This window comes from Tyto alba, unplaced genomic scaffold, assembly GCF_018691265.1.
Source record: "Tyto alba isolate M040663 unplaced genomic scaffold, T.alba_DEE_v4.0 Super-Scaffold_8, whole genome shotgun sequence".
Classification (NCBI taxonomy): domain Eukaryota; kingdom Metazoa; phylum Chordata; class Aves; order Strigiformes; family Tytonidae; genus Tyto; species Tyto alba.
In genome coordinates, this window is record NW_024881329.1 from 24591734 (window position 1) to 24618466 (window position 26733).

A 26733-nucleotide genomic window follows, 5' to 3' on the forward strand; every position below is an offset into this window, starting at 1 on the left:
AGGTGGGGGGGGGGGGGGGGCGAAGATGGCGGACAGCGCGAAGGGTCGGGCGGCGGCCGCGCCCGGGGGGAAAGCGCTGACGGCGGAGCAGGTGCGGGGGGGGGGGGGGGGGGGGCGGGCACCGGGGGAGGGGGTCGCAGCCCCGTCACCGCGCGTGTCCCCGCAGGTCGTGTCCCGGTTCAACCGGCTGCGGCAGGAGCAGCGGGGCCTGGCCTCGAAGGCGGCCGAGCTGGAGCTGGAGCTGAACGAGCACAGGTGGGGGGGGGCGGTGGGGGGGGGGGCCGGGGGGGCCCCTCGGCGCTCACCCTCCTCTGCCCCCCCAGCCTGGTGATCGAGACGCTGCGGGAGGTGGATCCCACGCGGAAATGTTACCGCATGGTGGGCGGCATCTTGGTGGAGCGAACCGTGAAGGAGGTGCTGCCGGCGCTGGAGAGCAACAGGGAGCAGGTGAGGGACCCCCCCGCCCCCCCCTCCCTGCTCCGGGGGTTTAGGTCTGTTTTCCACATCCCCCCCCCCCCCCCCCCCAGCTCAGCAAAATCATCGAGACGCTGAACCAGCAGCTGCAGGCGAAGGGCCGAGAGCTGAACGAGTTTCGGGAGAAGCACAACATTCGCTTGGTGGGGGAGGACGACCCCAAGCAGCCCCCCAAGGAGGGGCCCGAGGGGGCGGGGGCCAAGGGCGGCTCCGCCGGCGTCCTGGTCTCCTAGAGCCCCCCCGCCGCTATTTACTGCTGCGCCTCCCGTGCTTTTTTGTTAAATAAATATTTGTGTTTTGTTTTTTTTTTTTTCTGAGGGTGGCTGCCGCTTCCCAGGCTGTGGGACTTTGCGGGGGGGGGGGGGGTAGGGGGTCGCGGGACAAGTGGGGTACAGCCCCGCGGTGGCGGGGGGGCAGTTCCCCCAGCTCAGCTCACCACGGGGTGCCCCAGTGCCACTGGTCCCCCTGTCCCCGGGGGAGGTGGCACTTTGGGGGTGTTGCGGGGGGGGGGGGGCAGGTGGCACCAGGTTACTCTCGGCCGCTGTTTTCTTGCTCTGGCCACCAAAATCTGCGGTGCTTCCGTGGGGGGGGGGGGGGAGGCGGTCCCCCCCTGTCACCCGTGGGATCGCAGCTCATGGGGGGCCCACACCCCGCCCCCCCCAGTGCCTTCAGTGCTTCGGGGAGACCCCAGCGTGGGGGTGGGGACACCCCGAAAGGCAGGGACGGGGGGGGGGGCGGGGGTGACACCGCCACCCTGCACAGGGCGGGTGCCAGCCGGTGCGTACCGGTGCGTTCTGGTGCCTTGGGGTGGCGCGGGAGGGGGCGGGGGCGGCCGTTGTTGACTGTACACAGCCCCCACCCACGGTTCCCCATATAACGGGGGGGCCGGCGGGGCCGTGGGGGGGCCATGGAGGGGGCTGAGCAGGAGAGTCTGCTGGGCTGCGTCCACGGTGTCTCGGGGCCCGGTACGGGGTGGGGGGGCCCCCCCCGGTCTCCCTGGCCCCGAGTCGGGTCTGGGGGAGCCCCCCCCGTGTCTGGGGCCGGGGGTGACGGCGGCGTGTCCCCCCCGCAGTGGTGACGGCCACCCGCATGGCGGGGGCGGCCATGTACGAGCTGGTGCGCGTGGGGCACGCGGAGCTGGTGGGGGAGATCATCCGGCTGGAGGGGGACACGGCCACGCTCCAGGTCTACGAGGAGACGTGTATCCTGCCCCCCCGTCCCCCCCCCCATCTCCCCGTCCTGCCCTTCCCTCCCTCCCGTCCCCCTCCCTGCTTACCCCCGTCCCCCCCTCCTGTCCCTGCTGTCCCCTTGTCCTGCCCACCCTGTTCCCACCCCCCGTCCTCCTGTCCTGCCTTGTCCCCCCATCCTGACCCCCCCAGCACCCCTGTCCCCTCCCTGTCCCCCTCAGCCCCCTAACCCCCCATATTTTCCTGCGCCTCTGGTGTCCCCCCTGTCCCCCATCCTGCCCTGTCCTGTCTCTCCTCTCCCCCCCAGCATCCGTGTCCCCCATCCTGCCCTGCCCCCCCATTTTTTCCTGCCCCCCCGGTGCCCCCCCCTCCCATCCTGCCCTGTCCCCGCCAGCTCCTCTGTTCCCTCCCTGTGCCCCTGTCCTGTCTCCCCTGTCCCCCTCAGCCCCCCCAGCCACCATATTTTTCTGCCCGTCTGATGTCCCCCCCCGTCCCCATCCTGCCCTGTCCTCCCATATTTTCCTGCCCCTCTGGTGTCCCACCTTGTCCCCTCCCTGTCCCCCTGTCCTGTGTCCCCTGCCCCCCCGTCCCCCATCCTTCCCTGCCCCTCCAGTGTCCTCCCCACCCTGTCCTGTTCCCTCCGTCCCCTCCCCGTCCCCCTGTCCTGCCTCCCCCGTCCCCTCCCTGTCCCCATCTCGCCGGTGGCCTTTCCTGAGCGCGGGGGCAGCGGGGGTGCGGGTGGGGGACCCGGTGCTGCGCACGGGGAAGCCGCTCTCGGTGGAGCTGGGACCCGGCATCCTGGGCTCCATCTTTGACGGGATCCAGCGCCCGCTGCGGGACATCGCCCAGCTCACCCGCAGCATCTACATCCCGCGGGGCGCCAGCGTCCCCGCGCTGCCGCGCCACCTCTCCTGGGACTTCGTCCCCAGCAAGGACGTGCGGGTGCGTGTCCCCGTGTGCCTCCTGGGGACGGGGGGGACACCCCTTGTCGCCCAGCACCCCCGGAGGGGACGCAGCCCATCCCCGTTGGGGTCCCGCGTCCTCACGGCCCCCCCCGGCAGGTCGGGAGCCACGTCACCGGCGGTGACATCTACGGGACGGTGGCCGAGAACTCTCTCATCCAGCACAAGATCATGGTGCCGCCGCGCAGCCGGGGCACCGTCACCTACATCGCTCCCCCCGGGCACTACAGTGTCTCGGTGAGGGCGGGGGGTGGGTGGCGGGGCGGGGGGTGGCGGGGTCCCCCCTGTCCCCGCTGCCCGTCCCCCCTGTCCCCGCAGGACGTGGTGCTGGAGCTGGAGTTCCAGGGCAGCGCGGAGCCCCTCACCATGCTGCAGGTCTGGCCGGTGAGACAGACCCGGCCCGTGGCCGAGAAGCTGCCGGCGAATCACCCGCTGCTGACGGGCCAGCGGGTGCTGGACGCCCTCTTCCCGTAGGGACCGGGGTGGGAGACGGGGACGGGGACGGGGACTGGGGACAGGGGCGGGGATGGGGACGGGGTCAGTCATGGGGGACAGGGATGGAGAGTGGACAAAGACAGGGAGGGGGGACAGGGACAGGCAATGAGGGATGGGGACAGGGATGGGGACAGAATTAGGGATGGGGAGTGGACAAAGCTAGGGATGGGGACAGGGAGGGGGGACAGGGACGGACATGGGGGACAGGGACAGAGATGGGGGACAGGGTCAGGCAATGAGGGATGGGGACAGAATTGGGGATGGGGAGTGGACAAAGCTAGGGATGGGGACGGGGAGGGGGGACAGGGACAGACATGGGGGACGGGGACAGGGTCAGGCAATGAGGGATAGGGACTAGGGACTGGTGAAGGGACAGGGATGGGGACAGAATTGGGGATGGGGAGTGGACAAAGCTAGGGACGGGGAGGGGGGACAGGGACAGAGATGGGGGACAGGGACTGGTGAAGGGACAGGGATGGGGACAGAATTGGGGATGGAGAGTGGACAAAGCTAGGGATGGGGACAGGGAGGGGGGACAGGGACAGTGATGGGGACAAGAATGGGGATGGTGATAGAGCTGGAGATGGGGACAAGAATGGGGATGGTGATAGAGCTGGAGATGGGGACTGGGGACAGGGAGCGGGGACAGTGATGGGGACAGAGTTATAGATGGGGAACAGGGATGGGGTTGGGGACAAGGACATGTTTGGGGACAGTGGATGGCAATGGAGGACAGGGACAGAAGTGGGGATAGGGCTGGAGGTGGAATAAGGGCCAAGGGTGGGGGCCAAGGATGGGGGCCAGGGACAGTGATGGGGACAGAAATGGGATTGGGGATGGGAACAAGGACAGGCGTGGGCACATCCCTGCCAGGGAAAAAGGGGACAGTGGGGGGGCTGGAGGTGGCACTGGGGGGTCACACATCAACCCAGCAGTCCCCAGGAGGGACAAGGGACAGTGACAGGGACGAGGGTCCCTCCTGCCTCCGTGGGGACGTGGCGGGGGGGTGTGGGGAGACCGTCCCCCCTCCGCAGCCAGCGCTGCGGGCCGTCCCCGCGTGTCCCCGTCCCCAGGTGCGTGCAGGGCGGCACCACGGCCATCCCGGGCGCCTTCGGCTGCGGCAAAACCGTCATCTCCCAGTCCCTGTCCAAGTACTCCAACAGCGACGTCATCGTCTACGTGGGCTGCGGCGAGCGCGGCAACGAGATGTCCGAGGTCCTGCGGGACTTCCCCGAGGTGGGGACGGGTGACACGGCGGGGGTGGCAGCCAGCCGGGCGCCGCGGGGCTGGGCGGTGGCGGTGGTGACGGTGAGGGTGATGCCGTCCCCAGCTCACCATGGAGGCGGACGGGAGGACGGAGACCATCATGAAGCGCACGACGCTGGTGGCCAACACCTCCAACATGCCGGTGGCTGCTCGCGAAGCCTCCATCTACACCGGTGGGCGCGCGCGGGCACGCGTGTGTGAGTGTGCACGCATGTGAGTGTGAGTGGGCATGTGCGAGTAAGTGCATGCCTGGGAGTGCATGTGGGCACGTGTGAGCAAGCGTGGACAGGTGTGAGCAAGCATGTGCACACGCGAGTGCGCGTAGGCGCGTGTGGGCGCGCGTGGGCACGTGTGAGTGAACAGGGGCAGGCGTGAGTGAGCGCCCACGCGCGCGTGCACACTCCACGAGGCCACCCGTGCCCCCGAGCCACGTGGCCCCGAGCGTGCGAGCTGTGTGCCCTGAGCGTGAGCCGTGTGCCCTGAGCGCGTGACCCACGTGCCCCGAGCGTGTGAGCTGCGTGCCCCGAGCGTGTGGGCCGCGTGCCCCGAGCGTGCGAGCCACGTGCCCCGAGTGTGTGAGCCGCGTGCCCCGAGCGTGCGAGCCGCGTGCCCCGAGCGTGCGAGCCGCGTGCCGCCGGCACAGGCATCACGCTCGCCGAGTACTTCCGCGACATGGGCCACCACGTCAGCATGATGGCCGACTCCACGTCCCGCTGGGCCGAGGCGCTGCGCGAGATCTCAGGGCGCTTGGCCGAGATGCCGGCGGGTGAGCCCCCACCCTGGGGTTTTGGGGAGGAGGGGACACACACGGACCCCCCCCCCTTTGCCCCGAGGCCGCGGTGAGGGGCTCCATCCCCCCCGGTGACGCCGCGCTCCCCGCAGACAGCGGCTACCCGGCGTACCTGGGCGCGCGCTTGGCCTCTTTCTACGAGCGCGCGGGGCGAGCGCGCTGCCTGGGCTCCCCCGCCCGCGAGGGCAGCGTCAGCATCGTGGGCGCGTGAGTTTGGGGGGGGTCTCGGGGAGGGGGGGTGGCAGCAGCGGGGACCCCCACCCTGGTAACCCCCCCCCTCCCACACTGTCCCCCGCAGCGTGTCCCCGCCAGGAGGGGACTTCTCGGACCCCGTCACCTCAGCCACGCTGGGCATCGTGCAGGTGAGCGGGGCGCGGCGGGGACCCCCCATCCCAGCGCGGCACGCCCCCGGTCCCCCCACCCCACGTGTCCCGTCCCCCCACACCCCCCCCCCCCAGGTTTTTTGGGGGCTGGACAAGAAGCTGGCGCAGCGCAAGCACTTCCCGTCGGTCAACTGGCTGATCAGCTACAGCCGGTACCTGCGGGCGCTGGAGCCCCACTACGAGGGGCTGCACCCCGAGTTCCCCGCCCTGCGCCGCCGGGCCAGGGAGATCCTGCAGGAGGAAGAGGAGCTGGCCGAGATCGTCCAGCTGGTCGGCAAGGTGGGGATGGGATGGGGGGTACGGGATTGGGACGGGGGAGATGGGATGGGGGTGGGGAGATGGGATGGGGGTGGAATGGGATCGGATCGTGGAGGAGATGGGACATGATGAGGAGGTGGGAACGGGGGAGATCGAATGGGGATGGGGGTATGGGATGGGGGAGATGGGGTGGGGATGCGCCGGGGGATACAGGATTGTGGAGGTGGGACATGGGGCGGGGAGGTGGGGTGGGGATGGGGGACGTGGGATGTGGGATGGGGAGATGGGGTGGGGGAGGGGGGATGGAATTGTGGTAGGGACAGGGATGAGGATGGGATGGGAATGTGAGATGGGGATGGAGATACGGGGTATAGGATGGGGGGGTGATGGGATGTGGGATATGGATGGAATCATACTGGGGATGAGGATGGGGATATGGGGTACGGGATACGGGACAAGGGGTGTGGGATGGAGATGGGGGTGTGGAGGATGTGGGTGGGGACATGGTGGGGACAAGGCCAGGTTGGATGGGGCTGGGAGCCCCCTGGGCTGGGGGAAGGGGGCCCTGCCCGGGGCAGGGGGGGGCACTGGGGGGGCTTTGAGGGCTCTCCCACCCCAAACCGGTCTGTGTTGCTGTGATGGGATGGGGACGGGGGATATGGAATGGGGTGGGGATCGGGACACCCCAGACCTGCCCCCGCAGGCGTCCCTCGCCGAGGCCGACAAGGTGACGCTGGAGGTGGCGAAGCTCCTCAAGGACGACTTCCTCCAGCAGAACGGCTACTCCTCCTACGACAGGTACCCCCGCCACCCCCGCCGCCCCCCGGCCCCCAACCCCCCAGGTTCTGACCCCCCCAGCCCCCCAGGTTCTGCCCCTTCTACAAGACGGTGGGGATGCTGCACAACATGGTCACCTTCTACGAGCTGGCGCGGCACGCCGTGGAGGCCACCGCGCCGGGCGAGCGGCGCGTCACCTGGGCCACCATCCGCGAGAGCCTGGGGGACATCCTCTACAAGCTGAGCGCCATGAAGTTCAAGGTGGGTGTCGGGGGGGGGGGGGGGGGAGCTGTGACACCCATCGATGCCGGGGGGGGGTGGGGTGATGCCGCCGTGTCCCACGTGTCCCCAGGACCCGGTGAAGGACGGCGAAGCCAACATCACGGCAGCCTTCGCCCAGCTCAACGAGGAGATGCAGGCGGCTTTCCGCAACCTGGAGGACTGAGGCGGGGCCAGGAAAAGGGGGGGGGTTCGGGATGGAGGGGTCCCCCTGGGGCTCCCCCCCCCCCCCCCCCCCGCCCAATAAAGGGCCTGAGGTGACGCTCAGCCTCCAGGCGTGGTTTCCCCGCAGTGGGTGGGAACGTCCGGTCCCCCCCCCACCCCACGCCGTGGGTGCTGGCACCTGACCCTCGGCGGGTGTCCCGGGGGGGTCCCTTTCCTGCTCCAAGCTGGGAAGGGGAGGGGAGGGCAGCCGGGGGGGGTGGGGGCGGGGGGAGTCAGGGGGGCAGCACCTTCAGGGCCGGTGAGGATTGGGGGGGTTGATGTGGTGGTTTAGGGGTTCGGGTGCCCCCGGCAAGCAGCCCCCTTCCTCCGTGCTGAGCCCTGATGGATTCGGTGCATGGGGGGGAAAGGGGGGGGCAGCAGTGGGACATGGGGGTGACAGTGACCCCCTGAGCGAGACACAAGGGTGACAGTGACACCCTGGACCACCCCCCGAGCATCCTCCGGTGGTGGGGACAGCAGTGGGACACAGGGGTGGCAGTGCCCCCCCCCGGGCAGGACAGGGGGGTGATGGTGACCCCCTGGCTGGGACACAGGGGTGACAATGACCCCCCCGGCGCCAGAGCCGCTGTGACAAGGGAGGTGACAACACCGGGGATTTGGGGGGGACGCGGCGGGTGCCTTTGGGGGTCACCAAGGCGGATACCGGGAAGGCGCCGCCCGCCACGTCGCTGGATCCGTCCCTCTTTTGGGGGGGTGGGGGGGGGGTCCCTATTTGCCCGCCCCGGGACTGGCGGGGTCTCCCCCGGGGCTCCCCGGCGTGAGGGGCGTGGGGCGACCCCGGGGAGACCCCGCCAGCCCCGGGACGGGGGGGGGTGGGTGGTGTGTCCAGTGGTGTGTGTGTGTGTGTCCCCCAACGCCCTCGGTGCCGCCCCCGCCCGCCCCGGCCCCCGCCCCGTCCCGCCCCCCCGCAGCCACCGCCCGGAGATGTGGGTGCTGCTGCTGCCCCTGGGGCTGGGCCCGGCCCTGCTGCCCCCCGGTGGGTGCTGCTCGGGGGGGCCGGGGGGTGCAAAGGGCGCTGGGGGGGGCGGAGGGGGCAAGGAGGTGTTGGGGGGGGCGGGAAGTGCTGGGGGTCCAAGAGGTGCAGGGGGGTTCTAGGGGTGCAAAGGGTGCTGGGGGGCAAGAAAGTGTTGGGGGGTGCAGTGGGTGCTGGGGGGTTTTAGGGGTGCGGGAGGTGCTGGGGGTGCTGGGGGTCCGGGGGGTGGAGAGGGTGCTGGGGGGTCCAAGGGGTCTGGGGGGCTCTGGGAGGGTGCAGGGGTTCCGGGGGGTTCCGGGGGGTGCTGGGGGGCTGCGGGAGACGGCGGAGCTCGGGGCTGGGGGAGGAGAAGTCCCTGTCCCCATCCCTGTCCCCGTCCTGCCCCCGGGCTGTGGCGGTGGCGGTCCCCGAGTGCCCCGCGGTGGCGAGTCCCCACCCCATGCCGTGGGAGGGTCACAGCCCCCAGGGTCCCGCAGCACCGTCCCCCGTGGCCGTGGGAGGGTCACAGCCCCCAGGGTCCCGCAGCACCGTCCCCCGTGGCCGTGGGAGGGTCACAGTCCCCAGGGTCCCGCAGCACCGTCCCCCGTGGCCGTGGGAGGGTCACAGTCCCCAGGGTCCCGCAGCACCGTCCCCCGTGGCCGTGGGAGGGTCACAGCCCCCAGGGTCCCGCAGCACCGTCCCCCGTGGCCGTGGGAGGGTCACAGCCCCCAGGGTCCCGCAGCACCGTCCCCCGTGGCCGTGGGACGGTGACAGCCCCCAGATCCCCCCCATGTCTGTGCCACGGGTGGGTGCCCGTGCTGGTGACAGCCCCCGTTGTCCCCAGGCGAGCCGGGCCGCGGCGACACCTCGGGGGGCTGCGGGCTGTGCCACAGCCCCCACCGGGGCCAGGCGCAGGCCAACGGCACGGTGGGTGCCAGCGTCACCCTGGGGTGCCCCGTGGCGGGTGCCCCCCTGGGCCGGCTGCTGGCCGAGCACTGGCACTTTCGGGGTGACCCCGCGGGCGCCGGGGCCGCCGTCTGCAGCCGGAGCCGTGGCCGCCCCCACTGCGGCCCACCCTACGGCAGCCGCGCCGCGCTGGCGGCCCCCGGGGACCCCCCTGGGGTGCTGGTCCTGCGGCACCTGCGGGGCGAGGACGCCGGCACCTACAGCTGCCTGCTGCTGGGCGAGGACGACTGCGCCTGCGGGGAGGTGACGCTGCTGCTCGGCGGCGGTGAGCCCCTCACCCTGGCGTCGGGGCTGGGGGGTGTCAGTGGGAGCCCCTCACCCTGGCGTCGGGGCTGGGGGGGGGTCACTGGGAGCCCCTCACCCTGGCGTCGGGGCCGGGGGGGGGTCACCGGGAGCCCCTCACCCTGGTGTCGGGACTGGGGGGGGTCACTGGGAGCCCCTCAGCCTGGCGTCAGGGCTGGGGGGGGGTCACCGGGAGCCCCTCACCCTGGCGTCGGGGCTGTGGTCACCGGGAGCCCCTCACCCTGGCGTCGGGGCTGGGGGGGTCACCGGGAGCCCCTCACCCTGGCGTCGGGGCTGGGGGGGTCACCGGGAGCCCCTCACCCTGGCGTCGGGGCTGGGGGGGGTCAGTGGGAGCCCCTCACCCTGGCGTCGGGGCTGGGGGGGGGTGGTCACTGGGAGCCCCTCACCCTGGCGTCGGGGCTGGGGGGGTCACCGGGAGCCCCTCACCCTGGCGTCGGGGCTGGTGGGGAGGTCACCGGGAGCCCCTCACCCTGGCGTCGGGGCTGTGGTCACCGGGAGCCCCTCACCCTGGCGTCAGGGCTGGGGGGGTCACCGGGAGCCCCTCACCCTGGCGTCGGGGCTGGGGGGGGGGTCACCGGGAGCCCCTCACCCTGGCGTCGGGGCCGGGGGGGTCACCGGGAGCCCCTCACCCTGGCGTCGGGGCCGGGGGGGTCACCGGGAGCCCCTCACCCTGGCGTCGGGGCCGGGGGGGGTCACCGGGAGCCCCTCACCCTGGCGTCGGGGCTGGGGGGGGTCACCGGGAGCCCCTCACCCTGGCGTCGGGGCGGGGGGGGGTCACCGGGAGCCCCTCACCCTGGCGTCGGGGCGGGGGGGGGTCACCGGGAGCCCCTCACCCTGGCGTCGGGGCTGGGGGGGGGTCACCGGGAGCCCCTCACCCTGGCGTCGGGGCTGGGGGGGTCACCGGGAGCCCCTCACCCTGGCGTCGGGGCTGGGGGGGGGTCACCGGGAGCCCCTCACCCTGGCGTCGGGGCTGGGGGGGGTCACCGGGAGCCCCTCACCCTGGCGTCGGGGCTGGGGGGGTCACCGGGAGCCCCTCACCCTGGCGTCGGGGCTGGGGGGGGTCAGTGGGAGCCCCTCACCCTGGCGTCGGGGCTGGGGGGGGGGGTCACCGGGAGCCCCTCACCCTGGCGTCGGGGCTGGGGGGGTCACCGGGAGCCCCTCACCCTGGCGTCGGGGCTGGGGGGGGGTCACCGGGAGCCCCTCACCCTGGCGTCGGGGCTGGGGGGGTCACCGGGAGCCCCTCACCCTGGCGTCGGGTCTGGGGGGGTCACCGGGAGCCCCTCACCCTGGCGTCGGGGCCGGGGGGGGGTCACTGGGAGCCCCTCACCCTGGCGTCGGGGCGGGGGGCAGACCCTGAGGAGGTTTCCCTCCCCCCCCCAGGTGCCCCCTGCAGCCCCCCCTGCTCCGGGGCCCCCCCCTGCAGGACCTTCGGCCTCGGCCTCCTCCTCCTCCTCCTCCTCCTCCTCCTCCTGCTGCTGCTGCTGCTGCCGGCCCGCGGGCTGTGACCCGGGGCGCACGTGGGTGTGCGCGGGCACGCGTGTGAGTGTGAGCACCCGTGTGAGTGCACGCGTGTGTGAGTGCACGTGTGTGTGCAAGGGCGCACAGGGGGTGTGGGTGTGCCCATGCACACGTGTGTGTGTGTGTGTGTGCACACGTGTGAGTGTGCACGTGTGTGCGTGCATGTGCGAGGGTGCACGGGAGTGTGTGTGTGCAAGGGCTGTGTGCGTGTGGGGGTGTGTGCACGCGTGTGTGTGGGGGGTGCGCATGCAGGTGTACACACGTGGGTGTGCACAGGCGGGGGGGGTGGGGTGCACACATGACAGCACGTGACCGGGGTTGTGCGTGCCTGCCTGCCAGGTGCACACGCGTGTGCAGCACATGTCTTGTGTGTCCCCGGGGGGTGGCACCAGGGGACAACACCCCCCCACACCCCCCCCCAGCATCTCCTTGGATCCCCCGGGGCTCCCAGCCCACCCCGGACCTGTGTCCCCAGTGTCCCCAGTGTCCCCGGTGTCCCTGCCCCCCGTTTCCCCGGTGCGGGGCCCCCAGCACCCCGGGGACGCATCCTGCCCGCGGTGACAGCCCCCGCTGTGTCCCCTCTGTGTGTCCCCCGGTGCCACCCCAGGGGACACCGGCCGGGAGGAGCTTTTGCCGTGTCAGCACCCAGAGCCTTCCCCGCATTGTGTCCCCAACAATGGCAGTGGCACGTGCGCCCGGGTCCCGGCCCCCCCCCGCGGGACAGAGGGACAGAGGGACAGGCGGCCATGGGGCACCCAGCTGGCGGGTGCTGAGGGCGGGTGAGTGGCGGGGGGTGGGTGCCCGGGGGGAGGGGGTCTGTCCCCAGCATCCCCACCCCTGGGTCCCCTGCGGTGTCCCCTGCGTGCCCCAGTGTCCCCCGAGGTGCCGCCCCCGGGTACCCCCCATGTCCTTTTCATTAGCTTCCACTGACAGCCCCTGCAGATGTCCCCGTGGGGGACCCCTGGAGATGCCACCCCCCATGTCCCCCCCATGTCCCCAAGGGTGTCCCCTGCATCCCCAGGAGATGCCACCCCCCATCTCCCCCAATATCCCCAAGTGTGTCCCCGGGAGATGCCCCCCCAGAGCCCCCCCGTGTCCCCCAGAGATGTCCCCAAAATTGTCCCCTGCGTCCCTGCGAAATGCCACCCCCGGGCCCCCCCTGTCCCTCAGAGGTGTCCCCATGGCTGTCCCCCAAGTGCCCTGTCACTGCCCCTCTAGGCCCCCCCGTGTCCCTCATTGTCCCCATGGGTGCCCCCTGCGCCCCCGGGCCCCCCATGTCCCCCAGAGATGTCCCCAAGTTTGTCCCCCACGTCCCTGAGAGATGCCACCCCCGGGCCCCCCAATATGCCCCAGAGATGTCCCCATGGGTGTCCCCTGAATCCCCTGCCGCCACCCCCCCATGTCCCCCCATGTCCCCAGGGGTGTCCCCCGCATCCCTGGGAGGTGCCCGCCGGGGTCCCCCCATGTCCAGCACACGTCCCCAAGTTGTCCCCTGCCACCCCCCCGGCCCCCCATGTCCCCCGCTGTCCCCAAGGCTGTCCCCCCCCCGCAGGGCCATGCCGGCAGGCGGGGGGCTGCTCTGCGGGGCCACTGGCCTGGGGCTGCTCCTGGCCGCTGCCGCCACCGACTTCTGGGTGCAGCGCGGGGGGGCGGGGGGCAGCGGGGCCAGCGCCAGCCTGGGGCTGTGGCGCGGCTGCCTCGGGGGACACTGCCACCCCCACCCCAGCACCCCAGGTAGGCACCCGGGACGTGAGCTGCGCCCGGCCTCTGCGGGGGGGGGGGGGGGAATTGCTGTGCTGAGCTGTGCCTGGTCTCTGCGGGGGGGGGTGGGGATGGGGGGGCCATTGCTGTGCTGAGTTGTGCCTGGTCTCTGTGGGGGGGGATGTGGGGAGGGGGACATCACTGCACTGAGCTGTGCCTGGTCTCTGCGGGGGGGGTGGGGATGGAGGGGCCCATTGCTGTGCTGAGTTGTGCCTGGCCTCTGCCGGGGAGGGGGGAGAGGAGCAGGAATTGGGGGACATCGCTGCCCTGAGTTGTGTCCAACTTCTGTGGGGGGTGGGGTGGGGGGGACATCGCTGCGCTGAGCTGTGCCTGGTCTCTGCGGGGGGGGTGGGGATGGGGGGGGCATTGCTGTGCTGAGTTGTGCCTGGTCTTTGCAGGGGGGGTGGAGTGGGGGGGCATTGCTGTGCTGAGCTGCACCCAGTCTCTGCAGGGGGCATGGGGATGGGGGGGGCACTGCTGTGCTGAGTTGTGCCTGGCCTCTGCCGGGGGGGGGACGTGGGGAGGGGGACATCGCTGTGCTGAGCTGTGCCTGGTCTCTGCGGGCAGGGTGTGGGGACAGTGTCCTGGGCGTACACCCGCCCGGGGCCCTGTGTCCCCCAAGTGTCCCCCAAACCTGTGTGTGGCCCCCCCCCCCCAGCCTTATGGGAGGCCACGCGGGTGCTGATGCTGCTCTCGGTGTTCACCGCCGCCGCCGGCCTCGCCCTGGGGTTCTCTGTCGCGGCCAGCGCTGCCCGGCGGGCGCGTGCCCGCGTGGCCGGAGTCACCCTGCTCCTGGCTGGTACGTGGGGACGGGCGGGACGAGGCACCCGGGCCTCAGGGACTGTCCCCTGAGAGTCACTGCTGCGCTGAGCTGTGCCCGGTCTCTGCTGTGCTGAGCTGTGCCCAGTCACTGCTGTGCTGAGCTGTGCCCGGTCACTGCCGGGCTGAGCTGTGCCCGGTCTCTGCTGGGCTGAGCTGTGCCCAGTCACTGCTGTGCTGAGCTGTGCCCGGTCTCTGCCAGGCTGAGCTGTGCCCAGTCACTGCTGCGCTGAGCTGTGCCCGGTCTCTGCAGGGCTGGGCTGTGCCCCATCTCTGCCGGGCTGAGCTGTGCCCAGTCACTGCTGTGCTGAGCTGTGCCCGGTCTCTGCTGTGCTGAGCTGTGCCCAGTCACTGCTGTGCTGAGCTGTGCCCGGTCTCTGCCGGGCTGAGCTGTGCCCAGTCACTGCTGTGCTGAGCTGTGCCTGGTCACTGCTGTGCTGAGCTGTGCCCGGTCTCTGCAGGGCTGGGCTGTGCCCCGTCTCTGCTGCGCTGAGCTGTGCCCGGTCACTGCTGTGCTGAGCTGTGCCTGGTCTCTGCCTGCCCGGCTGGTGCCGCTGACCGGTCCCCTCTGCCCACAGGGCTGCTGGCGCTGCTGGGGCTGGCGGTGTACGGGGCCGGCACGCTGAGCCTCCTGGGGCCGGCGGGCACCGCCTGGCGCTTCTCCTGGTCCTACATCCTGGGCTGGGTCGCTGTCGTCCTCACCAGCTCGGCAGGTAGCGGCGCCCGTGGGGCCTGGTCACTGCTGCGCTGAGCTGTGCCCAGTCTCTGCAGAGCTGAGCTGTGCCCAGACACATGCTGAGGGCACCCCATGGCCTCCTCTCTCCCCCCAGGGCTTTTCCACCTCTGTGCCGCCGCCAAGGACCCGTCTCCGGAGAGCTCCGAAGTGGCGGGTACCTGAGCGGCCTCGGGGGGTGCCCCTGCTCCCACCCTTGGTCCCCCCCTCCTCCCCACAGGAGTCGGGTGGGGGCACCCCGGGGTGCAGGTCACTGCTGTGCTGAGTTGTGCCCGGGCTCTGCAGGGCTGAGCTCCCCCTGCTCTCCCACCCCATCACCCCCACCCTTGTTTTGCCCCCGCCCCCGATTCTTGCTGTGCCAATAAACTGCCGTGTCCGTCCCCCCCCCCCACCCCGCGGGCTGCACTGTGGTGTCCGGTGGGATTTGGGGACCCCAGATTTGGAGGGAGGGGATGTCAGTGCCAGCCCACAGCCCTCCCCCTTCCTCTGTCCCGGGGTTTGCACAGAAACAGGGACGTTTGTGGGGTCTCACCCTGGGGGGAGCAGGGGGGGCTGGAGTGGGGGGGACTGGGAGGGACATGGAGGTTAATGGGAGACCGCGGGGGAGGGGGAATGGACTGGGAGGGACATGAGAGTCACTGGGAAGAGCACGAGGGTGTCACTGGGGAGCACCCACGGGGGACCCCGGAGGTCCGGGGCGGGGCTCGAGGTGTCACCAGGACCCCCGCGGGAGCTGCCGCGGCGAAGGAGGTGCCGGGTGGGCCCCACCGCGCCCCGTCGGCGACCATCGCCCCTTTAAGGCCTCGCCCTCGGCCCCGCCCCTGCCCCTACCTGCCAGACCGGTCCGCCCCGCCCGGCCTCGCCCTGCCGGCCCCACCCCCTCAGGCCCCGCCCCCTCAGGCCCCGCCCGGCGCTGCTCCCGCCCCCCGCCCCCCCCCCCCCCGTCCCGTCCCGGCTCGGAGCGGCGCAGCACCGGCCCCTCCGCCGCCATCGGCCCGGAGCCGCCCGGTTCGGCCCGGCGCGTCCCGGTCCCGCCCGGTTCGGCCCGGCGCGTCCCGGTCCCGCCCGGCGCGTCCCGGTTCGGCCCGGCGCGTCCCGGTTCGGCCCGGCGCGGCGCGTCCCGGTCCCGCCCGGTGCGTCCCGGTCCCGCCCGGTTCGGCCCGGATGGTGCTGGCCGGGGGCCGAGCAGCGCCCTGAGCCCGCAGGTGTCCGCATGGCCCCCCGCGGGATGCGGCCCGGGACGCCCTTCCTCCTCCTCCTCCTCCTCCTCGCCGCTACCGGTAAGGCACGACCGGCACCGGGGGTCGGGGGGGGCGGGACCCCCGGGAGGGGAACCGGGACCGGGGGCAGCGGCTGTTCGGGGCTGCGAGAGGGGCTGGGGGCGGGAGCCGGGGGGGGGGGGCACCGGCCTCGCGACGGGGCGACCGGAGGCACCGGCACCCACGGGTGGGGAACAGGGACCGGGGGTACTGGTCCCACGGGTGAGGAACGGGGACCGAAGGCACCGGCACCCACGGGTGGGGACCGGGGGGGGCACCGTCCCCGCGACGGGGGACCCGGGGGTACCGGCACCCACGGGTGGGGACCCGGGACCGGGGGCACCGGCAGCCCCGGTGCGGGGGGAATCGAGCCCCGGGGGCGGGCGCTGGGGCAGGGCCCGCGAGGAGTGGGGTGCACACGCGTGTGCACACGGTGGGTGTGTGCATGTACACGCGTGTGTGTGTGTACGTGTGTGCGCTCGCGTGTGCACCTGTGGCCCCGCGCACCTGCGGGCGCTTGTGTCCGTGTCCGTGTTCGTGTTCGTGTGCCCGGGCAGGGTTGGGCTGTGCGTGTGCGCGCCGTGCCGGGGTTTGCACACGCGTGTGCGCGCACCTGCGCGTCCGCGTGTGCGTGTGTGTGTCCCCCGGGAACGGGGCTCCTGTGGACACGGGGGGACACACCGTGGGAACCGGGCACGCCCCACTGGGGACACGCGGCGGGGGGCACCGGGCTACCCGGGGGGGGTCCCCGCCCCCTCCCCATTGTCTCCCCAAAGCTTGGGGGGGTCCCCGCGGGGGGAGTGTCAGTGCCCTGCCCCCCCGCGCCGTGCCTCAGTTTCCCCGCTGTTGGAGGACCCGTGGGAACGGGCTGGGCGCTATGGGGTGTGACGTCACCCCAAGGGTGCTGACCCCCCCGTGACTCACAGCCCCGGGGGGTTCGTGGGGCGAGTGGGGGGCAGCCCGGCCGTGCCCCCCCCCAGCCAGGGGCACTGAGCCCATCACCCGGTGTCAGGCCTGCAGCCCCCCCAGGGGGATGTGTGTGTGCACACGCGTGTGTGGTTGCTTTGGGGGGGCGGGGGGGGTGTCCCCGGCGTCGGGGGGGGGGGGGCGGCTGCACACATGTGTGTGTCCCCGAAGAGCACAAGCACGCACACGCATGTGCGGGCACACGGCCCCGCTGCACACGCCGAGGGGTGACGCGTGAAGGTGCGGGCTGTGGGTGCACCCCCCGGGTCTGACCACCCCCCCCCAGTCCGTGTGTCTGTGTGTCCCCCCCCCACACCCCGGTCCCCCCATTTCCCGGTCCCGCATCCCGCGGGCGCGAGCCCGGCCGGGGCGTGGGGGCCGCGGGAGCCGGTTGAGCCGGTTCCCGGCTCCGTTCCCACGCGCTTGGCCCCGTTGGGTGGGGACGCCCCGCGGCGGGGGCCGCCTGCCAGCCCCCCCCTCGGCACCCCGGCACCCGCCACCCCAGCCCCGCCGGGACCCCCAGCACCACGCGAGGGGAAACTGAGGCAGGGCCGGGGCCCGCAGGGGCAGCGCGGCCGTGACTCACGGCCTGGCCAGCGCCGCAATTATTTAATTAGTCCGGCGACTAATCGAGGGGGGGGGGGGTGGGGGGGTGGTAATTAGGCCGGGCACGGCAGCGAGGTGGCGGGGGGCTCGGCGGGGAGGCCCCGGGGCCGGCGGGGGCGGGAGCCCTCCGCAAGCCCCGGCAGAGCCCGGCATGCACGCCGGCCGGTCGGGCTGGCCACGCCGGCCCGGCCGCTTCCCCCGGCGTCGCCGAGCGGCTGGGCGGGCCCACGCCACGCCCCGACACCCGCCGGCCTCGCACGCGCGCCCGTGGCAGCGAGCGTGCAAGCGGGCCCGAGTGTGCCCGAGCGCGCGGGTACCGGCGTCCCCGGGGAGCTTGTGAGCGTGGCTGGGCCGGCACAGGGGTGCCCGAGCGCATGTGAGCGTGCACGAGCGCGCAGGAGGGCGCACGAGTGTGTCCAAGGGTGTGCAAGTGTGCCTGGGTGTGCATGAGCGTGTGTGAGACTGTCCAAGCACGCATGAGTGTGCACGGGTATGTGTGAGACTGTCCAAACACACGTGAGTGTGTCTAGGGGTGCCCAAGCGTGCTTAAGCGTGCTGGAGTGTGCCCAAGCGTGCATGAGCGTGCCTGTGCATGTGCGAGCATGCCTGAACACGCACGCGCATGTGTGAGTGTGCCCAAGTGTGCCTGAGTGTGCGCAAGCATGATCGTGTCCAAGTGTGCACGATCATGCCCATCCACGCCTGAGCACGTCCACACACACACGCGAAGATGCATGAGTGTGCTGAAGCGTGTGTGAGCGCATCTGAGCACGCGTGAGCGTGCAAGAGCTTGCCGGAGTACTCTTGAGTGTGAGCACATATGAGTGTGTTCAAGCAGGCCTGCGTGTGCAGCCGTGCCCGAGTGTGCCTGGGCGTGCGCGAGTGCACCACGGAACATGTGAGTGTGCCCACCCGTGCTCAAGCCCTCACAAATGTGTGTGAGCGTGTGCAGATACATCCAAGCGATCGTGAGAGCACCTGAGGACGTGTGAGGGCTTGTGAGCACAAGTATGGATGAATGTGCACAAGCACACCTGAGAGTGTGCAACTGTGCCCAAGTGTTCCTGGGTGCATGTGAGCACACGTAAGCACATGTGTGTGCAAGCACAGGCATCAGCAAGTGCGCCCAAGTATATGTGAGTGTGCCCAAAGAAACACGTGTGTGTGTGTGTGTGTGTGCAAGCACAAGTGTGCCCAAGGGTGCCTGCATGTGTGTGCGTGCACCCAAGAATTGCCTGAGTGTGTGCAAGCACAAGTGTGCACAAGCGCACCCAGGTACACGCAAGTGTGCCCGAGTGTATGTGAGTGCACCTGAAGGATTGTACAGACGTGTGTGAGCACAAGTGTGTTCAGGTGTGCTGGAGCGTGCCCAAGCGTGCCTGCATGTATGTGACTGCACCCAAGTGTGTGCAAGCGTGCCCAAGTGTGCCCAGGTATACGTGAGTGTGCCCGAAGAAATGTGTGGATGTGTGCAAGCACAAGTGTGCCCGAGCATGTGCAAGCGTGGCCAAGTGCTCTTGCATGTATGTGATTGCCAGCACAGATGTGTGCAAGCACAAGTGTGCCTGTATGTGAGTGTGCCCAAGCAGACATGGGAGTGTGCAAGCACAAGTGTGCCCAAGCTTATGTGAGTGTGCCTGAAGAAGCACATGAATGTGTGCAAGCACAAGCACATCCGAGTGTGCCAGTGTGTGCAAGCGTGCCCAAGTGTTCTTACATGTATGTGAGTGCAAGCCCAAGTGTGTACAAGTGTGCAAGCGTGTGCAAGTGTTCTTACATGGATGTGTGTGCAAGCACAAGTGTGCCAGAGTGTGCTGGAGCATGTGCAAGTGTGCCCAAGCATGTATGTGAGCACCAGCATGGGTGTGTGCGTGCCTAAGCATGCGAGAGCACGTGCAAGCATGCACAAGCATGTACCAGTGTTCTTGCATGTATGTGAGTGCCAGCATGCCCAAGCGTGCTGGAGTGTGTGCAAGTGTGCCCAAGCATGTATGCGAGAACCAGCACGGGGGTGTGCACACCCAAGTGTGCACAAGTGCGTGCAAGCATGCCCAAGCATGCACGCGAGTGCCAGCAGGGGTGTGTGCATGCCAAAGTGTGCCAGAGCGTGCACAAGCACGTGCAAGCGGGCACCACCATGGGTAAGTGCGTGCCCAAGTGTGCCCAGGCGTGAAGGTGGGCACCAGCCCGGGGGTGTGCAAGCACAAGCCAGAGTATGCCATAGTGTGCGCAAGTGTGCCCAAGTGTGCGTGTGGGCGCCAGCATGGTGAAGCGTGTCGTGCCGTGCCGAAGCGTGCCGTGCTGTGCCGAAGTGTGCTGAAGCGTGCTGTGCCAAAGCATGCCGTGCTGTGCCGAAGCGTGCCATGCTGTGCCAATGCATGCCATGCTGTGCCAAAGCGTGCCGTGCCGTGCCGACGTGTGCCGTGCCATGCCATGCTGTGCCGTGCCGTGCCGACGTGTGCCGTGCCATGCCATGCTGTGCCGTGCCGTGCCGACGCGTGCCGTGCCGACGCGTGCCATGCTGTGCTGACGCGTGCCATGCCGTGCCAATGCGTGCCGTGCCGAAGCGTGCCATGCCGTGCCGAGCCGACGCGTGCCGTGCCGTGCCGATGCGTGCCGTGCCGAAGCGTGCCATGCCATGCCGTGCCGAGCTGATGCGTGCCGTGCCGATGCGTGCTGTGCCGATGCGTGCCATGCTGTGCCAATGCGTGCCGTGCCGAAGCGTGCTGTGCCGATGCGTGCCGTGCCGAAGCGTGCCATGCCGTGCCGTGCCGAGCTGACGCGTGCCGTGCCGATGCGTGCCGTGCCGACGCATGCCATGCTGTGCCAATGCGTGCTGTGCCGACGCGTGCCATGCCGTGCCAATGCGTGCCGTGCCGAAGCGTGCCATGCCGTGCCGTGCCGATGCGTGCCGTGCCGATGCGTGCCATGCTGTGCCAATGCGTGCTGTGCCGACGCGTGCCATGCCGTGCCGTGCCGACGCGTGTGTCCCGCAGGCTGCGGCGCAGGCGTGGTGGAGGTGGAGCGCAGCGTGACGGCGGTGCTGGGCCAGGACGTGGTGCTGCCGTGCCGGTACCGGGCGCAGGAGCAGGAGCAGGTGGTGCAGGTGACGTGGCTGAAGCGCGGCCCCGGCGGCGGCAGCGCCGAGGTGGCCGTGCTCAACCGGCAGCACGGGGAGCACGTGCAGGAGCCCTACGCCGGGCGCGTGCTGCGGCGGGCGGGCGGCGCGCTGGAGGACGGAGCCATCGTCCTGCGCAACGCCGTGCAGGGGGACGAGGGCGACTACGAGTGTCACCTCATCACCTTCCCCCTGGGCAGCTTCGAGGGGCGCCTCACCCTCAAGGTGCTGGGTGAGTGCCCGGGCGGGGGGCGCGGGGCGACGGGTGGTGGGTACCAAGTGATGAGGAGGGGGTGGGGGGTGGGGGGCGCGGGGTGATGAGGACGGGATGGTGGGCGTGGGGTGGGAGATGTCACGGGGTGACGGGTACCAAGTGATGAGGAGGGGGCAGTGGGGATGGGGGTGGTGGGTGGTGGACACGGGGCGTAAGGAGGTGGGCATGGGTGGTGAGGATGGGGCAGTGGGCGTGGGGTGGTGGGCGTGGGGAGATGAGCAGGGGCAGGTGGGTACCAAGTGATGAGGACGGGGTGCTGGGCGTGGGGAGATGAGGTTGAGGTGGTGGGCATGGGTGGTGAGGGTGGGGCGGTGGGGTGGTGGGCGTGGGGAGATGAGCAGGGGGTGATGAGCACAGGGTGTTGGCTGCCAAGTGATGAGGATGGGGCGGTGGGGATGAGGTGGTGGGTGGTGGGCGCGGGGTGATGAGGACGGGGTGGTGGGCGTGGGGAGATGAGCACGGGGTGACGGGTGGTGGGTACCAAGTGATGAGGATGGGGCGGTGGGTGGGCATGGGTGATGAAGATGGGGTGATGGGCGAGGTTGGGGTGGAGGGCACAGGGCGGCGGGCAATGAGCATGGGGCGATGGGTGGTGGGCTCAGGGTGATGAGGATGGGGCAGTGAGGATGGGGTGGTGGGCGCCAGGTGACGAAGGTGGGGCAGTGGGTGGTGGGCAAGGGGCATGGGGAGATGAGCACGGGGTGACGGGTGGTGGGTACCAAGTGATGAGGAGGGGGTGGTGAGTGGGGGGCACGGGGTGGTGGGTAATGGGCACGGGGCGGTGGGCAGCAGGTGATGAGGATGGGGTGGTGGGCACGGAGCAGTAGGCCCGGCAGTGGGCAAGTTGTGGTGGGCGTGGGGCAGTGGGCACGGGGCGATGGGGTGGCGGCTGTGGGCACCCAGAGCGTCGCGCTGGGGCCGGCGGGTCGGGGGTGACCGGCGCGGCGGGGTCAGCACCCCCGGGTGCCGGCGGGTCGGGGGTGACACGCCGGTGCCGCCCGCAGTGCCGCCGCTGCCCATCCTGAACCCGGGGCCGCCGCTGGAGGAGGGCCAGGGCCGGACGCTGGCGGCCTCGTGCACGGCGGAGGGCAGCCCCGTGCCCTCGGTGCGCTGGGAGACGGAGGTGCGGGGCACCAACGCCACGCGCCGCTCGGCGCACGCCCGCTCCGCCTCCGTCACCAGCGAGTTCTTCCTGGTGCCCGGGCGCAGCATGAACGGCAAGAGCCTGACCTGCGTGGTGGCCCACCCCGGCCTGCGCCACGAGAAGAGGATCACCCACCTCCTCAGCGTCGCCTGTGCGGCACCGGGGCGGGGGGCACCGGGGGCGGGATGGGCGGGGGGGGGCGCGGAAGGCATCGGGGGGTGCGGGGAGGATTGGAGGACGTGGGGGGCATTGGGGACATGGGGGTCACTGGGGGCGTGGAGAGCGTGGGGGGCATTGGGGACATGCAGAGTATTGGGGGGCGTTGGGGACATGGGGGGCATCGAGACAGGGAGAGTATTGGGGGACATTGGGGACATGGGGGTCATTGGGGGCGTGGAGAGCGTGGGGGGCATTGGGGACATGCAGAGTATTGGGGGTCATTGGGGACATGGGGGTCATTGGGGACGTGGGGAGTATTGGGGACATGGAGAGTATTGGGGGGCATTGGGGGCATCGAGACGGGGAGAGTATTGGGGGACATTGGGGACATGGGGGTCATTGGGGACAGGGAGAGTATTGGGGGGCATTGGGGGCATGGAGAGTGGAGGACGTGGGGGACATCAGGGGATGTGGAGGGACTTGAGGACATTGAGGGACTTGGGGGACATGGAGAACGCTGGGGACGTGGGGGCACAGCAAGAGTGGGGGACACTGGGGATGTGGGGGGACACTGGCGACATGGGGGCACAGCAGGGACGGGGGGGACACTGGGGAGCATCCTTGCGTGTCCCCTCACGGCACCTTTGTCCCCAGACCTGTCGGACGCCTCGGTGCTGGGGCACACGGAGGAGTGGCAGGAGGGGATGGAGGGGGCGGTGCTGACCTGCCTGGGGGACGGCAACCCCCCCCCCACCTACAACTGGACACGGTGAGGACACTGACACCCCCCCCCCCTCCCCGAGCCTGCGCTCGTGTCCCCTGCTCCTGTCTGTGTCCCTGCCAGGTGACCCGAGCACCGCCATGTCCCCGGCCACAGCGCATGTCCCTGCCCTGTCCCTTGTGTCCCTGCCCTTGCCACGTCCCCCTGCCCGTGTCCCCCCACCCGTGCCCACATCCCTGCCGTGTCCCCTGTCCCCATGTCCCCCCACCCGTGCCCACATCCCTGCTATGTCCCCTGTCCCTGCTGTCCCTGTGTCCCCCTGCCCGTGTCCCCCCACCCGTGCCCACATCCCTGCCATGTCCCGTGTCCTCCCACCCGTGCCCACATCCCTGCCGTGTCCCCTGTCCCTGCTGTCTCCGTGTCCCCCCACCCGTGCCCACATCCCTGCCGTGTCCCCTGTCCCCATGTCCCCCCTGCCCGTGTCCCTGCCATGTCCCCCATGACCGTCCCCCTGCCCCCGTCACATCCCCGTGTCCCCTCGCCCGTGTCCCCGCCGTCCCCCCGCCGTGTCCCGTCCCGGGCGTGCCGGTGCCGAGGGCCGTGGCGGCGCGCGTGGCGGGCGCTGCCGTGCCCGGGCACGTCCCGCCGGGGCCGGGGCAGGGCGTCAACCGTGGGAACCGGCAGCCCCGGCTTTGATGGCGGCGCCGGCGCCCGCCCGGGCACGCCGGGGGCTGACGGTGCCGCCGCGCCGCAGGCTGAACGCCCCGCTGCCCGCCGGCGTGCGGGTGAAGGGGGACACCCTCGTCTTCCAGCGGCCCCTCGCCGCCGCCGACGCCGGGGATTACGTCTGCCGCGTCTCCAACCGCGTGGCCGCCAAGGAGGCGCGGGCCAACGTCAGCATCAAGGGCCGGGCGGCAGGTGGGGGGCCCCGCGGCACCCGGCTGTGCGTGCGGCCCCCGAGGGTGCCGGGGAGGGGGGGGGGGTCCCGGGTGGGCGGTGGGAGGGCAGCGCCGGTCCGTGCTGCGGGCGCCCGTCCGTCTGTCCCTCCCGGGGCTCTTCTCTATCGGCCCGACCCTTCCCAGGCACCCGTCAGTCTGTCCGCCCGTGGGTCGTGCCCCCTCACCCCCGGCTCTTCCTACACCCACCCCTTCACGGGCCCTTCCCCAGATGCTCCTCTCTCTTCACCCCCCTGTCTGCCTGTCCATCTGTCCTTTTGTCTGTCCGTCCATCCGTGCACCATCCAGCCGCCCCCACCGCTTCACTCCATCCACCCACCTCTCTCTCCCTCCATTTCTTTGCCCATCCACCCGTTTGTCCGTCCATCTGTCCATCCATCCCCCTTTCACCTCTCGCTATCCGTTTGTCCACCCACCCCCGTGCCCACCCCTACACGCATCTGTCCCTTCGCCCACCCACCCGTCTACTCAGCTCCCTACTCATCCAGTTACTCATCCATCCGGCTACCTATCCATCCGTCTGCTCATCCGTCTGTCCATCCATCTCTCCACCCATCCACCCGCATACTCGTCTGTCCGTCCACCAACCCATCCACCCGTGGGCTCCTCCGCCCCTCTGTCCATGGCTGTATGATCTGTCCGTCCATCCATCCACCCCTCCCTCTGTCCATGGGTCACAGAGTCCATTTCGGTTGGAAAAGATCTTTAAGGTCATCGAGTCCAGCCGGGTGGGTGTACTCATCCACCCACCCACGTATCCGCGCATCCACCCACTCGCTCGTCCACGTGCTCATCTGTGTGTCGTTCCCCCCCCCCCCCCCCCCGGGTGTCCCCGCAGACAACGAGGTGCGCAAGGTGGACCTGGTCTCGGCCTCGGTGGTGGTGGTGGGCGTCATCGCCACCGTCCTGCTCTGCGTCCTCGTCATCGTCGTCGTCGTCATGACCCTCTACCACAAGCGCAAAACCAAGCGCATCTCCGAGAAGTAGTAAGAGGCGGGGAGGGGGGCGGGGGGGCAGGGGGCGCTGCGGGCGGGGTGGGGGGGGCAGGGGGCGCTGCGGGGGGCCCGTGCTGAGCGTGGCCCCCCGTGTCCCCAGCGAGGAGGAGCTGACGCTCACCCGGGAGAACTCCATCCGCCGGCTGCACTCCAGCCACAGCACCGACACGCGCACCCAGGTGGGGGGCGGGGGGTCTTGGGGTGCCATGGGCGGTGGGTGTTGGGGTGCCATGGGCGGTGGGTATTGGGGTGCCATGGGTGGTGGGTATTGGGGTGCCATGGGTGGTGGGTATTGGGGCGCCATGGGCGGTGGAGTAACCGGGGAAGTGGATCTTGAGGTGCTCAAGGTGACGGTTGTTGGGTCACCCAAGGAAGTGAGTCTTGGGGTACCCTGGGGGCTGGGTGGCGGGGTGCCCAGGGTGATGGGTATTGGGGTACCCAAGGAAGCGGGTCTTGAGGTTGCCTAGGTGTTGGGTATTGGGGTGTGTGGGGTGGCGGATGTTGGGCTACCCAAGGAAGTGGGTCTTGGAGTTCCCGGAGGGACGGGCACTGCGGTGACCGGGGTGGTGGGTGGTGGGGTACCCAGGGTATCGGGGTACCTGGGGTGCTGGGTATGGGGGTGTTGAAGGAGGGCTGGGGAGCAGGGTGCCCACGGGGCTGGGCAGTGTGTGTGTGGGGGGCAGGTATCAGGGTGCCCAAAGGATCCAGGCTGTGGGGAGCAGAGGGCGCTGGGTGGGGGGTACCTGGGGGCCGGGCCGTGGGGTGCTGGGCCGTGGGGTGCTGGGTCTCACGGGGCTGTTTCAGCTGGAGGAGACGCTGCAGCTGCGTGCGGAGAGCCGGCAAGGCAGCCTGCGCGGGGACAGCCTGCGCGGGGACAGCCTGCGTGGGGACAGCCTGCGCGGCACCAGCATCTGCTCTGCCATGGTGAGGGGCACGGCGGGGGGGCCGGGGGGGCCCAGCTCAGCCCCACACACCCGCGCCAGGCCCAGGGCTGCGGCTGCCGCAGCGTCTCCTCCTCCTCTGGCACGCTCCTGTGTGGGTGCAACCCCTCCTTCTGGGTGTGCAACTCCCTTCCCGGGGGGCAACCCCCTCCTCAGGGCGTTCAAACCCCTTCTGGGTGTGCAACCCCCCCCCCCCATTCTTCTACATGTGCAACCCCCTTTTTTGGTGCAAACCCCCCTGGGGGTGCCCAAACCCCTTGCACACATGCAACCCCCCTTTCTGGGTGTGCAACCCCCTCCTCGGGGCATTCAAACCCCTTCTGGGTGTGCAAAGCCCTCCCACACTCACACACACCTTTGGACGCCCACGTGCTGAGTCCTTGTGCCCCACGGCAGCACCCCATCCCCGGGGGGGTCCCCGGGGGCAGGGGCCAGGTCCCTGGGGGTGTTAATTCGTCAGTGGTGACCCCCGCCTTGTCCCCCCAGAGCGAGGAGCCCGAAGGTCGCAGCTACTCGACGCTCTCGACGGTGCGGGAGATCGAGACGCAGACGGAGGTGCCGGCGGTGCCGCTGCTGCCCGCGCTGGCGGGGAAGGAGCCGAAGGAGGAGGAGGAGGATGGCGGCGGCGGGGGGGACGACCCCATCAAGCAGGCCATGACCCACTTCGTGCAGGAGAACGGGATGCTGCAGGCCAAGCCCACCACCAACGGCATCTACATCAACGGCCGCGGGCACCTGGTGTGAGCCGGGCGGGGCTGGGGGGGACACCCACGGGACCCCCGTCCCCCCCCGCCGCTCCCCTGGCTCTGCCCGCCCACCCGGCTGGCTCCGGTCCCCAAGGGTCACCCTGCTGCTGGCACGGGGTCAAGGACGCGCGCTGTGCCCCAGGACGGGCTCCGGTCCCCCAGCGTCACCCGGCGGCTGGCACAAGGCTGGGGACATTCGCCGGTGGCCGAGCCAGAGCGGAGGTGACAGCAGCACCCAGGACCCATGGGTGCGGGGACACCCACGGACGTGGGGACACCTCAAGGACAAGACGGGGGCAGGAGCCCCCGACGGGGATCGGGCCCCCCTCCCCGCCGCCCCAGTACCCCTTTGGACTCCGGGTCGGCTCCTTCCCGCGCGGCGCTGGGGGCGCGTGGCTGTCCCCGCTCGGGACGCGGTTTGCCGGTGGCACTTGGGACGCTTGTGTCCCCCCCCCATCCCGGCTGCCCCCCTCCCCTCCATGGCCCCTGAAAACCCCCCAAAACCCCCCTTGTCCCCCCCTCCTCAAACTACTGAGGGGACCCCCCCAGGTGCGGAGCTGGCAGGGGGGGGTCCCTGGGGACAACGTGCCCCGTGTGTACATACCTGTATAGGACGGGGGCCCCCCCGCTGCTGCCCGGCCGCGCTTGTAAATAAACCCCCGCGCGGGACCCTGGGACCCTGCGTCGAGTGCGTCTGATC

The 26733-nt window shown here is 70.8% G+C and overlaps 4 protein-coding genes across 7 annotated transcripts; all 4 read left to right on the plus strand.

The window, feature by feature from the left end:
* On the plus strand, positions 1 to 791 carry LOC122152587 (prefoldin subunit 2-like). Its single transcript, XM_042785261.1, has 4 exons — positions 1 to 91; positions 167 to 255; positions 324 to 447; positions 528 to 791. The coding sequence occupies exons 1-4, from the start codon at positions 26 to 28 to the stop codon at positions 705 to 707; spliced, it is 459 nt and encodes a 152-aa protein (XP_042641195.1). The 5' UTR covers positions 1 to 25; the 3' UTR covers positions 708 to 791.
* Positions 792 to 1381: 590 nt separating this feature from the next.
* Positions 1382 to 7129, plus strand: LOC116962201 (V-type proton ATPase catalytic subunit A-like). Its single transcript, XM_042784919.1, has 14 exons — positions 1382 to 1439; positions 1547 to 1675; positions 2389 to 2603; positions 2723 to 2860; positions 2942 to 3093; positions 4192 to 4354; positions 4449 to 4557; positions 5028 to 5150; positions 5267 to 5381; positions 5473 to 5536; positions 5633 to 5836; positions 6519 to 6613; positions 6682 to 6853; positions 6945 to 7129. The coding sequence occupies exons 1-14, from the start codon at positions 1382 to 1384 to the stop codon at positions 7035 to 7037; spliced, it is 1830 nt and encodes a 609-aa protein (XP_042640853.1). The 3' UTR covers positions 7038 to 7129.
* Positions 7130 to 9075: 1946 nt separating this feature from the next.
* On the plus strand, positions 9076 to 14533 carry LOC116959009 (lens fiber membrane intrinsic protein-like). Of its 4 annotated transcripts, XM_042785630.1 has the most exons (7): positions 9076 to 9279; positions 10698 to 10856; positions 11519 to 11614; positions 12388 to 12569; positions 13255 to 13395; positions 13994 to 14128; positions 14246 to 14533. In XM_042785630.1, exons 4-7 carry the CDS (start codon positions 12392 to 12394, stop codon positions 14311 to 14313), a joined length of 522 nt encoding a protein of 173 aa, XP_042641564.1. In that variant the 5' UTR covers positions 9076 to 9279; positions 10698 to 10856; positions 11519 to 11614; positions 12388 to 12391; the 3' UTR covers positions 14314 to 14533. The 4 variants fall into 4 exon arrangements, with proteins under 4 accessions (XP_042641564.1, XP_042641562.1, XP_042641561.1 ...); XM_042785628.1 differs by lacking the exons at positions 9076 to 9279; positions 10698 to 10856; positions 12388 to 12569 and having other exon boundaries at positions 11077 to 11614; XM_042785627.1 differs by lacking the exons at positions 9076 to 9279; positions 10698 to 10856; positions 11519 to 11614 and having other exon boundaries at positions 11937 to 12569.
* Positions 14534 to 15213: 680 nt separating this feature from the next.
* On the plus strand, positions 15214 to 26131 carry NECTIN4 (nectin cell adhesion molecule 4). Its single transcript, XM_042785626.1, has 9 exons — positions 15214 to 15428; positions 19976 to 20329; positions 21376 to 21666; positions 22329 to 22443; positions 23150 to 23313; positions 24190 to 24337; positions 24447 to 24525; positions 25151 to 25270; positions 25774 to 26131. Exons 1-9 carry the CDS (start codon positions 15362 to 15364, stop codon positions 26029 to 26031), a joined length of 1596 nt encoding a protein of 531 aa, XP_042641560.1. The 5' UTR covers positions 15214 to 15361; the 3' UTR covers positions 26032 to 26131.
* Positions 26132 to 26733: the final 602 nt, after the last annotated feature.

Coding starts and splice junctions, on each gene's coding strand:
- LOC122152587 (XM_042785261.1), top strand. CDS start 26: ATGGCGGACAGCGCGAAGGGTCGGGCGGCGGCCGCGCCCGGGGGGAAA. Junction 256..323: donor CTGGAGCTGAACGAGCACAG/GTGGGGGGGGGC, acceptor CTGCCCCCCCAG/CCTGGTGATCGAGACGCTGC. Junction 448..527: donor TGGAGAGCAACAGGGAGCAG/GTGAGGGACCCC, acceptor CCCCCCCCCCAG/CTCAGCAAAATCATCGAGAC.
- LOC116962201 (XM_042784919.1), top strand. CDS start 1,382: ATGGAGGGGGCTGAGCAGGAGAGTCTGCTGGGCTGCGTCCACGGTGTC. Junction 5,537..5,632: donor CCACGCTGGGCATCGTGCAG/GTGAGCGGGGCG, acceptor CCCCCCCCCCAG/GTTTTTTGGGGGCTGGACAA. Junction 6,854..6,944: donor TGAGCGCCATGAAGTTCAAG/GTGGGTGTCGGG, acceptor ACGTGTCCCCAG/GACCCGGTGAAGGACGGCGA.
- LOC116959009 (XM_042785627.1), top strand. CDS start 11,975: ATGCCACCCCCGGGCCCCCCCTGTCCCTCAGAGGTGTCCCCATGGCTG. Junction 12,570..13,254: donor CCCCCACCCCAGCACCCCAG/GTAGGCACCCGG, acceptor CCCCCCCCCCAG/CCTTATGGGAGGCCACGCGG. Junction 14,129..14,245: donor CGTCCTCACCAGCTCGGCAG/GTAGCGGCGCCC, acceptor CTCTCCCCCCAG/GGCTTTTCCACCTCTGTGCC.
- NECTIN4 (XM_042785626.1), top strand. CDS start 15,362: ATGGCCCCCCGCGGGATGCGGCCCGGGACGCCCTTCCTCCTCCTCCTC. Junction 20,330..21,375: donor CCTCACCCTCAAGGTGCTGG/GTGAGTGCCCGG, acceptor TGCCGCCCGCAG/TGCCGCCGCTGCCCATCCTG. Junction 21,667..22,328: donor CCACCTCCTCAGCGTCGCCT/GTGCGGCACCGG, acceptor CTTTGTCCCCAG/ACCTGTCGGACGCCTCGGTG.